At 43.4% G+C, this 11239-nt stretch overlaps 1 protein-coding gene across 1 annotated transcript in view; it reads right to left on the bottom strand.

Moving 5' to 3' along the window:
* Nucleotides 1-2207: 2207 nt before the first annotated feature.
* The window catches only part of poc1bl (POC1 centriolar protein homolog B (Chlamydomonas), like), a 10929-nt gene continuing 1897 nt past the window's right edge, over nt 2208-11239 (bottom strand). Inside the window, exons 2-10 of the mRNA XM_031854242.1 lie at nt 10910-11079; nt 9653-9842; nt 9328-9513; nt 8856-8973; nt 7233-7409; nt 5988-6119; nt 5404-5514; nt 3992-4144; nt 2208-3875 (exon numbers count right to left, since the gene is read on the bottom strand). Of these exons, the coding sequence (XP_031710102.1) occupies nt 3744-3875; nt 3992-4144; nt 5404-5514; nt 5988-6119; nt 7233-7409; nt 8856-8973; nt 9328-9513; nt 9653-9842; nt 10910-11079 (1369 nt within the window). The 3' untranslated portion in view covers nt 2208-3743. The remainder of the gene's footprint in view (nt 3876-3991; nt 4145-5403; nt 5515-5987; nt 6120-7232; nt 7410-8855; nt 8974-9327; nt 9514-9652; nt 9843-10909; nt 11080-11239) is intronic.

Below are 11239 nucleotides of genomic sequence, written 5' to 3'. Positions count from 1 at the left end.
ATGTGTGTGTGTGTGTGTGTGTGTGTGTTTCTGTTTTCGTGGTCGATTTAATTTGAAAAATGAAGGTGTTGTAATTTTCATTCTGGTCCTGGGATTGCAACGCACTTTTACTTTGAATGCGAAACAGTAGAACAGGAAGTTCAATATATTCGCTCCTGTAACTTGATAAGGTTAAAGTTTAAAACCAGTGTAGTAGCAGGTAAATCTTTGTTACCTTTTTTTTGGGGGGGGGGTATCATGGCCCGAGATATTTAATCACGAACAGACCCTTTGAGTTGATGTTCCGATGAGTGTTTTCTCAAATAACAGAAACACAGAGTTGGTTTATTGGTTTATTCCCGGTTCCTAACATGTAATAAACCTATGTGGGCCATGTTACTAATTTTAACTGTTTACTGTACACTCTGGTACAGTTCTTTAACATGACCCCAGCCCCACATAAGACACATTTTATACCCCAAAGCTCTAAACCACTCTGAATCCTCTTCACTGACCCTGGGAGAACCCAGTACCCAAACCTGGAAATCATTTATCTTGGTGGTCTTCTTTATTATGCAGCCAGTTGTCACTCATATGAAACTGATATCAAAACCCTTGACACCAAAGATGAAATTCGACACAAAATGTAATGTTAAGCAAATTAGAATTGTAAATAATTAAGGCCAAGGCGAGAAGGTAATTTGAGTGGCATACTGTGTTTGATCGAGTATTCATATTGAGAAAACTACAAAGAGACACGGGAAGGCAACAAGTCAGCCGGAGTGTTGTAATATATCACAGTAGACTGGGCTTGTCGTGTCTGTCAGAAACACAATATTAATGTCAATGCATGAGGTCGTTTTCATTCAGGACCGAATGATGGAAAACATTTTCCATGCAACAGATATTTGGTGCAAACATATTAATAGGGAAAGGAAACAATGGTGAACTGCATATGCACCTTTAGTAAGGTAGGATCCTCTCTGTTGTAACACACATTAACTATTATAAACCTGAAAGTCACCCAACAGGGAGTGAAACAGGCAATTAGAACAATTACCTGGACCAACCTTGATGAGCTTTTAACTGAACCAAGGCTTTCATTAACTTTTCTCTGACACAAGTAGCTGAGCCTGTCTGTCACACCTCATGTCGGTTGTGTGTGGATGACTTTGCATGAATGTGTGCTTCCTTCAATCAGCAAAATAAGGGTTTCCCACTCAAAGACTAGACGGCTGCCTTTGGAGAAGTGGATGGGACGCCACGCGTGCAGTGTCTCTGGAGCAAAAAGCAGCACAACTCAAAGTTTTCAAAGCATTAAATCTGTCCTGAAAAGGAAATAAATAAGTCACATTGAAACGGGATTTGGCCAAAGGCTGTTATTAAGCAATCAAAGATGGATTTGAATGACATGAGGTACGACAGGGTCAATCAGTTTTCTGTTGTGCTGCTGCAGTATTTCAATAGAGGCCGGTACTCAATCAGATAGATGAATCAAATGTTTTACAGATTCCGTGTAAGAGACAACTCAGAGCTGGAGGAAGAGGAATCACGTGAAGGAGATGATGAAGATTACCTTAATGCAGCAGTCACACGAGGACAGCTGCATCAAGAGGATACAGTAGTCAACAATCACCATACTATTTATAGCATGAACACAGATCTGTGCGGCGTGAGCCTGTGCATCTGCAGCCAAATATAACGAAGAATCTAAATAATTACAGGCAGAATAAACAATAATGCACTGTACATTGTTGCTTACAGTGACGAATCATTATCTGAAACCACGGACAGAAAACAATGTGGACAATACACAACTAAAACATGAATGTAATCTTACACCATTTGGTCTCAGTGGTTTCCACCACCATTTCAACTCCCCCCCTGACCTGGAGCCAGTGAAAGGACTATTGGCTGCCTTCAGTAGTCAGTGTTATTCGCTTTTCTACCAGTAGGTGGTGCCAAATGACTGAATACTGAAATCCCAGTCTGAGCGGAAGGAGCACTTTAGATGCTGTGGCAGATTTTTTTTTAAATGCCAGTCTTTAGTAAATGAACACATCCGTTTCATGTCGTCATTCACGCTTCCACACAATGAACAGGTAATGAACAGCTTAGTTTTCTCTTTTGCTGTGTGTGGCATCGCTTGCACCAGCGAACAAGATAAAAGATGTTTGCCGTCGCATTACTGCGCTGAGATAGAAACAAAGAAAGCGACACTGTGCATCTGTGGTTAGTTTTTTTTAATTCTCTCAATCATCCCAACAGCTTTTATCATCATTTAAACATCCATCTCATTTCCAGTCACCCTCTTCTTCATATCAAATAATCATCATCGTCCCCATCCCTTTTGCATTATCAGTAGTTTTAAAAAGGTGCACTGTCCCACTTTGGTCCCTTAAAACAAACATTATTTACAAAGGTAACACCAAACAGGCGTCATGGTACATGTTCACCTCCTGTATCCACTGACTAGTATGAATGTCTCGTTTTCATGATTTCAAAAAGGACCACAGACGCCAAACAGCGATAAGCAGTCTTCGGCAAATTCAGCTGCAATTTCGACAAACATTTCCACAACAGTTACTATGAACCTCGTGGTCATTGAATCCCAGCAGAAAAACCAACAGGAGTGTTTTATGGATGCTGCTTCAAGTACGGTTTACACACAGGAGTCTTAAAACAGTCCGGCACTGGCAAGTGGAACGATTGAATTAAAAATGGCTCTCCCTTTTAAGGGTTTTTGTGTCAAAATAAAAATCAAATGCATCAAGACAGTGTTTTAGTTTTTAGCATTTAAACACATTTCTAAATACATTCGACATTCTCTGGCACATTTCATCTCGGTAAAAAACTGTTTTTTTTGACAACCTTTCAAGGCACAGTGACAGATGAGTTTAGAGGGTCTTCTTGATTTTACACAACAGGGAAGAATAGATAAAAAAAAAAAAAAAAAAAAAAAAAAAAACATTCCTGTCATCCCACTAAGCCCTCTGGGGCAAATTGCACTTAGTGCAAACGCTTAACGAATGCTTCAGGTCTTGTCCGGGCAGCATTCTACCATGGAACTGGCTCCGCAGACACGAGATAGAATTGAGACACGGTCTAGTGTGACCGCAGCGCTCTCTTCTCCGTTTCCCCCTCACATGATGAAGCATGTCGGGAAGTAGCTGGTTTGTGGCTGAATGCTGCTGACCGAACATTCCTGGCACGTCTTCTGAGCAGCCCGTCTTTAAAACTGTTTTTTTTGACAACTTCACAAACATTATTCATTCAACAATAATAATTCATCTTAATTGCACATCAAGGTAACATTTCATAGTGCAGCATGATTTTGCGTGTCATTTTTTTCTAGAAAATACGTCGGCCTCCTTGAAAGACACTTCTTCGTGTGCTGGGACAGTCGAATCAGTTCAACTGCTTTCAAGTTGTTGCATTAGAGACAATAAGGACACTTCAGATGTGCCCTTCACTCCATTTTGGTTGCAGAGGCACTTGGATGAAGCAACATAAAAAAGTAAAAGTCACTAGTTCAGGCAGTCAAAATAAGCCTCGCCTTGCAATTCTCATTCATTCTGCCACGACCTGCACTTATTCAGTCACTCAAACGGCTACAAAAGCTCTGAATTGGGCGACTCATTGGCTTAAAGTGACTGTTTCACCACCTTTCATTTGCTCAGCCATCCCCGCTGGAGGACATCCTCTGTAGTTAATTGCACTATGGTGAACGAAGGTCACTTGAGGTTCCCTGCTACTTCCTTCTCCTACCACTCAAACTTCCACTGCTGGTTTTTGTCTCCTGGGGTGCACCGCCTCATCTGAGTGTCCGTGCGGCCCTCTGCCGTGCGGTAGGCTGTCACGCACATGTCGGAGTGAGGGTGGTAGACGGTCCCGTCCTGACAGGTTTGAAGGAGAATGTTTAGATTACAGGTAGGATAGTTTGTGTGTGTGAGGTTTAAGTCTTGAGGAACAACGGATACTTGTGCGTATGTGTGAGAGTGTGAACCCCTACCGTTCTGAAGTCCCAGGTGATACTGGGAGGTTTGAGCTCTCCGTCACTGGGGCAGTGACTCATACTGATGGAGGTCTGTCCCTCGGTCACTTCGGCACACAGCTCTGTCACCGAGTTGAAACGGATCTCCTTTCGAGTCGTGTATTCAAAGTACTGGAGCAGAAGAAAAGACCTGGTTTATGTGGGTTATTTGCTCTGCACATACAGCATGAATGTGCGTGGTTGTGCATCTTTGCCATGAAAAGGAAACTACTTTGGAAAGAAACCAAACTGCAGAAACGGCAGTGCCTGAGAGTGAAGCTCCACCTCCTTTCGAATTGTTTTGGTGCATTCTCTCTTTCTACTTTAAAGGCTTAATCTTAATACAAAAAAAAGAGAGATTAAACAGCACAATAGTGCTCTCTGGCATGTTTTCTCCTACCAGGATTACACGATGCTGTCCTGTTATGCTGCTGTGGGATCAAGTCCTCACTGAGCCACCATTGCATGGCGTGTCATGGTGTCCGTCAAGGCGTCTCATCAGTAAAGACGGGGCCTTGGCCCTCTCAATCAACCAGACGTGAACACAAACCCAACTTTCCCCTTTTCCGGGTGTCAATTCAACATCCTGGCCTCTCGGGACAAAAGATGCAACACTCCCCGGGCTTCCCGTTAAACGGCGGGTCAAGTAATCAATCTTCCCCCATCCTTCTCTTTACATCTCATACATCTTTCAGGTGCAACAGGGCCCATAATAGTCGTTCCTAATAAAAGACTCACTCAGGGCCCCCCCTGTCTGGCTTTAAACTTATTTACTCAGGCTGTGCCATTGATTCTGCCGACGAGGCTCATGTGTCTCTTAAATGGAACGTGGTTGTTGTGTGGGCCGGGGAATGAGGAGCGGGAGGGAGGCGATGAAGGGCCTTCGAGGCTTTTGTTTCAGAGGGGAGCCATCCAAACATTGATTTTCAGTCACACGTGGTGCTTTTTCTGTGACTGGGGACACCTGATGCGGGCGCAGCAGCAGGGTAAGCGGAGATATCAAGCAGATTCACGGAGAGGAGCCCTGCCTATTGTCGGACTCCTACATTAAATATACATTCTCACAGACAAATAATCTGCTGGTTGCTAAACCATCCGTCACTGGAGTTGGCAGGCATTCGGTTTAAAAGCACATTTGATTCAATTGTCCCAATATTGGGGGGGTCTATGTGGGTGCAATTCCACACTCTTTTTTCCTTCATGGTGAACACACCAGCAGAGAGCAATTTTCCTTTGTGAATCAACTGTGGCAGCTCGTTTTCTTAAGGGTTAGAAGAGAGCGTTGACATTTCAAGTCGCATCTCCCACTGGGCCAGGAGATTGTGACAAGAGAGAATAAAGGTGCATGAGAGGGAGGGAGAAAGACGAAGTAAACCAAGCGCGAAATGTACCTGGTTGCCTCCCTGGCCGTGGCAGCCAAACAGAGAGAGGTGGGCACCTGTGGGATTGTGCTCTGGGGAGTTGTAGTCCAGGCACTCCGTGTTTACTCCTAAACTTCGCACCTGGCAGGAGGAGAACAATACATTTGAGAAAATGCCGTAGTTTCATGTTACGTCATTGGTGCGTCCGTACAAATGATTGCTAACAATACCATTCCAGATATTTGAGCAATGCCATGGTTACGTGGAACATGCGACCGCACAGTTGTTACGGTGAAACAAGTGGCAACATGGCAAAGTGGTGGATCTATGAATGGACAATGGAATACTCCACCAGGTGACTGGATCTTTATGGCTTTCAAAGCACTTTGTCTGAGTGCAGCCTTCTCACTTTCAGCAGGACTTTCCCCATGTCCTGACCCACGCTAACATCCAATTCAGAAATAAATGGAACAAAGAAAGCAAGATACAACTGTAATGCCTTTTCTTCTTGACTTCCGTAACTAGGCTGATCTGCGATTAGTGTGAATGAAACGCTGACGCTGCACTGCGATTGTAACAGGACAAATAATGGACCACTGATAGCAGACACTCACAGCCCCGTGCCAGCCCTCCTTGTCCTCAGGAACATGGAGTTCCGGGTAGATATTCTTCAGATACCAGTCAAAGCTGTTGCATGTCAGCCTCTCCCTCAGCAGCAGCCGCTCCGAGATATCCCCATAGGTCTCCTGGAAAGTCAGCACACAATGAATAAGTCATCGTTCACGAAGCGAGAGAGGAGGCCAAAGGTTATTGAGAACACAGACAACATCATTTCATCTCTACCCTTTGACTTTTATTTATTACAAAACACACTGTTCGTTTGTGGCACATGCAGTATTTTATTTTGTGATCTATTTGAAGCCGGTAAAACTAAACAGTCACACCTTAAAAGTACATTTTTACATCCTGGATATGTCGTCTACACCAGGACATTATCAGATCGCTGTGTTTGCTGAGGTGGGGAACTCCTTAAGGCATCCAAAGTCCAGAGCATTAAAACACCCTTACACCTTTGCGCTGCCTGAGGGTGGAATGTAACTACGGGAACACTACTTCAGTCACTAACTTTCAGAATACAGAGAATATTTTGCTGACATAAACAATTGAGGAATTCAAAACTGAATTCCTCAATTGTTTATGTCAGCAAAATATTTTCTAAACAAAAATAAGATTTGAATCCTCTGGGAAAACTTATTCTACAATAAATCTCCGTGCACGTATCTCACACATACGTATGAGCACGTCAGACAGCGTTTCATCATTTGTTGACACCTAGACAGGTGAATCGTATCATATCAAACATCTAAATCTAAAGTCCATATTACAGTTTTTTGGCGATTTCTTACACACTTGCGGAATTCGGCTCATTGTTTCAAAACTCTACCCACAAGCCACATCACAAGCAACGTCATCCCTTGTCCCCCTCTTCTCTCTCTCTCTCAAACGTGTTTGTCTCATGTAAGAAAAAGTGTGTCATGTTTTTGCAAGACGTGTGTTTGCGAAGTGCAAAGCAGAAAATGTGTTTTTGTACTTCTGGTGCATTTGTTTAAGTCGTGTTTACAAAAGTTACGGTTCTGATGCTTTTGTGTAAGCTTTCACTTTCAGCGGGTAAGCAACGGTGAAAAAAAAAAACCCTGCCTTTAACAAGAAAGAGCTCAGCGCCACGACAATCTGTGTGTCCAAATATGATCCAGAGAGTATTTTTAGGTGAGCTTCTTGCATTCCTCACAGCAGCATCACAGCGTCTAGCTGGACAGACTGTTTAGAAACGTGGTTCCTTTAAGTCCTAGCTGTCCTACCCTTTTGGCTGGGGGATTCCGGTTGTAGAAGTGCTGTTTATAGGAGTCCATCCAAACCTCCGCAGCTCGTACGGTATTCTGGAGGAAGTTGGGCCGTGCATAAGGGGCCTTTTTGGGGAACACGTGGCCCACGTGAGAGCAGGGGTGAATCTCCAGGCTGCCCCCGCACTGCCACACCTGGGGGGGGGGGGGGGGGGTTAAACACATGGCATGCAATTAGGAGATCATTTTTTGTTTCCTTTAACATCATAACCTTCATGGTAAACAAATATTGTGTGGTTAAATACTCCCCCCAGAGCAGCTTTATCAAACTCTTTCTGTTCAGTTGATATTTATATAACCACTACAAGATAAAATATCAATAAATAGAGAATAATGGATATAGATACCAGCATATATTGTACGTCATTGTTCCACATGGGCTCTTACAATAAAGTCCACACAGAGACTCAGCAGTTACACAGATCATTAACCAAGTAGTTCATTGTCTATTGTACACCATGTGTGATATGAACTGACAACTCGTGAACTTTGGCACTTAAATGTACCGCTGGTGCTTATCACTTTGTCTGTCATTCAAGTTTGAATTACCTGCCAATAAACTAGCAGGTAAAATGTGTAAATATGAATTAGGACCTTTTTGACATGAGTCATTTGCAGTAGATCTGCTCGATGGGTGTTGAACAGTGTGACTGATTCAATGCCAGAAATCCTTTCTGAATGCCAAACAAAGCTTCCTACCTCCAGCCCCACTCTGTGTTCTTGAGTCAGGAGGCTGCATTTTAAGAACAGCTTGGATTTATGCTATAAATTTGCATTGTATAATTGCCTAATCTTCCAAGGGTGGAAAAACAAAAAGGAAAAACAGACAACACCTTTAAAAGAATGAAAGGTTGTTAACACGGTGTTTGTTACTACTTGAAGCTATGAGCTATGTTCCAATCAAACAAAGCTAAATCATGATCATATATCCACAGCCAAGCAGCCATTGCATGACAGTCCCTTCCATCTTAATTCACCCAGCATTTTACCCTGCACCATATATATTTTTATTTTAGCACTCAGGGTTGAAAACCAATTCACTGAACATAAATTATGTATGGCAAAATGTCCCAGCGAGGGGAATTTTTATTTCCACATGCATAACACATCACTCAGGGGAACGGCCCATTCGTCTTCACACTGAAACCACATACACACTATAAATCATGCACACACACCATTTGCATTGCCTTCCTTTGACTCCTGCTACAAACCCACACACCTGAAAATCTGGGCCAATTTGATTGACGCAAACAAGTGTAAAGCGACACCAATGTCACAACAAGGTATCAGCCGATATCAGGGTGTAGTTTCAGATGGCTGACTGTGATCTGACACCGACATGCGTCTCTCTCACTCCAACTACCCACCGACTGTCAGCTGTTAGAAGGATCAGGGGCATTACCCTATTAAAAAAATAAATCAACCTCATTGATGTCTCTTTCTGCTCTTTGTCACAGTAACAAACACGCTGAGTCAGTGGATGTTCTGTCTGTCTGTGAGAAAGAGATTTCGGTGAGAAAGCTAGATTAAAGCTAGTAGCATCGCAGTAGTAGTGACTCTGTGGAGAACTGAACTCACCCTGAAGGAGAGCTCCAGGTTTTCTCCTCCCCACACCTCCATGCCCATGTCGTATGTGCCCAGGTGCTCAAAGTAGGCCTTGCTCACAGCAAACAAACCACCCGCCATTGTCGGAGACCTGGTAGAAACAGAGAAAAATAAGGTGACGGCATAATGGTCATTTTCAATCCTACCTTCCCTTCCACAGAAAATAATTTAGTCCTTTTCTTTAAATCGCTAGCTTATTTAGTTCCTCAACTGTCTAATACAGCGCTTTAAGACGGTGTGAACCACCTTGTTTGTTCAAATAAGCCTTTAACTACACCTGCACATCACATGAAATCAACTAATTTAAATGTAAGTGGAAATGTAGAAAGTAAGTAACACGGTAAGAGAACACGTAGTGACAAAGTAGCAGTGAAAGGTGCTTAACAAGCCAAACTTATAAAGTGACCTCCGTGAGATCAGAGCTGGTGAAGTATCATGACGTCACCTGATGGGCTCGATGCGAGACTTGCGCCTCTTGCGTTCCACTTCGGGGACTGAGTGCCACTGAAAGGTGAGTCTCCAGTCGAAACCTCCGATCATCGGCTCGTCTGTTTGCATGTAAAACTCAAAGGTGTTCCAGTCGATGGTGTCGATCACGGGGCACACAATGGTACCGGCATTCTCGCCGATCCTAACCCGCAACGCATGGCCAATAACATGCAGGAAACAGGGAGAAAATACATATATATATATATATATATATATCTCTGGTTTAGTATTTGGTTTTGATTTCCAGAAAGCTCTTACTCATCTAATTTTGTTGAACCCACCTTTCCAGCAGAGGCTCAATCCAACCGGGGACACACTCACAGTGGCAATCCAGAAACGTCAGAACGTCCCCGGTAGCGTAGGTGGCCCCAATGAGCCGGGCCCGGACCAGACCCTCCCTTTTTTTGGTGCGGATGAGCCGCACGCGGTCCAGATTACTGATGTAGTCAGCTAGTTGGGATTTCAGGTAGCCTATTTTTTTCATAACAAACACACACATAATCAGAATTTGTAACATTAAAGTTATAATATTCAGTCTCTGTGTGTGTGTGTGTGTGTGTCTGTCTGTCTGCAGTAGGTGTTCTGGTTGGGCATGTCTAGCATGGTCAGGGTAGTCAGAGGAGAGGAAACGATGTCATGGCAGCTCAGTGCACACTGAAGTAATCATTATGGTGTAATGCCTCCGATAGACTAGCTGGGACTTTATACTGACTCCATTAAGACAGACGGACGGACAGAAAGCTCCTCCTGTCTCCAGTTTTTTGAGACCAAGTAGCATCATTCACAGAGTTTTCTAATTTGAGGCAGTGAGACGCAGTTGAAAGCTCAGAAAAGCTAGTAAGTAGACCTTTGAGTTGAACCTATTTTAGACCATAGAAAGAATATTGCTATGTTCAACACTCAAGAATGTTGTGCAGTACTTCTCATTTTTGCCTTCTTGTCTTTTAATTTAAAAGAAAATGGCCTGAATATAACAGCCTGCAATTACAAGAAACCCTCACATTAAACAAGCAGAGGCTAGAGCAGGGAAATGACAGGAATAATTTGCAATTAGTAAAGAATTGCAAAGAATTTTCTCATTCCTGATAATGATTGAAGGAGAAAGCCCTGCATTGTTATCTTCAGAAAAAATAGCAGGAAAAACAAAGCAAACCACTTCTAGTATGGCTTGAAGTAAGGCTACACCTTATTTCATCAACAACAGGAATGTGTCCAGACTAGTTCTGTAGTAGCTTTATGAATATATCCAGAGTAATCATCTATTCACTGCTCCAGAGATAGCCTCCTTATTCTATATATAGCAGAGTCCTGCTCGACTCCTTCTCTTTTACGCCGTCATTGTGAAGAAGGCACGACTGAGGTTTGGTTTTTCCGCTTCACTTAACGAGCGCTCCTCTTTGTTTCTGAGCGCTCCTCTTTGTTTCTGAGCTTCAAAGACGTTGGTTTTCTTTCTGCCAGTTTTATTTTTTACAGACAAGAGAAAGGAAGTAAAGTAAAGAAAAAGTAATTTGTTGATTTATCAGTGCAGAATGTTGGACCTCGGTCACTGTAGTCGTCAATGAGGATGATCTCTCTCAGCAGGATGGCGGGCGTGGCCTCCAGCACGCTGTGCACTGTCCTCAGCAGGGTGGACCAGGCCTCGTTGTAGAAGGCGATGACCACGGAGGTTGTGGGTAAACGCTGGTAGTCAAACTTCTTATTTCGGCATCTGAGGTATGTTTGGGCGTGTGGGTGGGGTGGGGGAGAAGAAACGGAGTTGACTTAAGCAACAGTACACATATACAGTACGAATGTGGCAGCATCCTAAAAGGACCTCGTACACAAGCAAGAAATTATTTTTTTTCAGCAAGTGTTGTGGGGGGGGGGGG

The sequence above is a fragment of the Anarrhichthys ocellatus genome, unplaced genomic scaffold (assembly GCF_004355925.1).
Source record: "Anarrhichthys ocellatus isolate YVR2014 unplaced genomic scaffold, GSC_Weel_1.0 scaffold14, whole genome shotgun sequence".
Taxonomy (NCBI): Eukaryota; Metazoa; Chordata; class Actinopteri; order Perciformes; family Anarhichadidae; genus Anarrhichthys; species Anarrhichthys ocellatus.
This window is presented reverse-complemented; position numbering and strand designations above follow the sequence as displayed.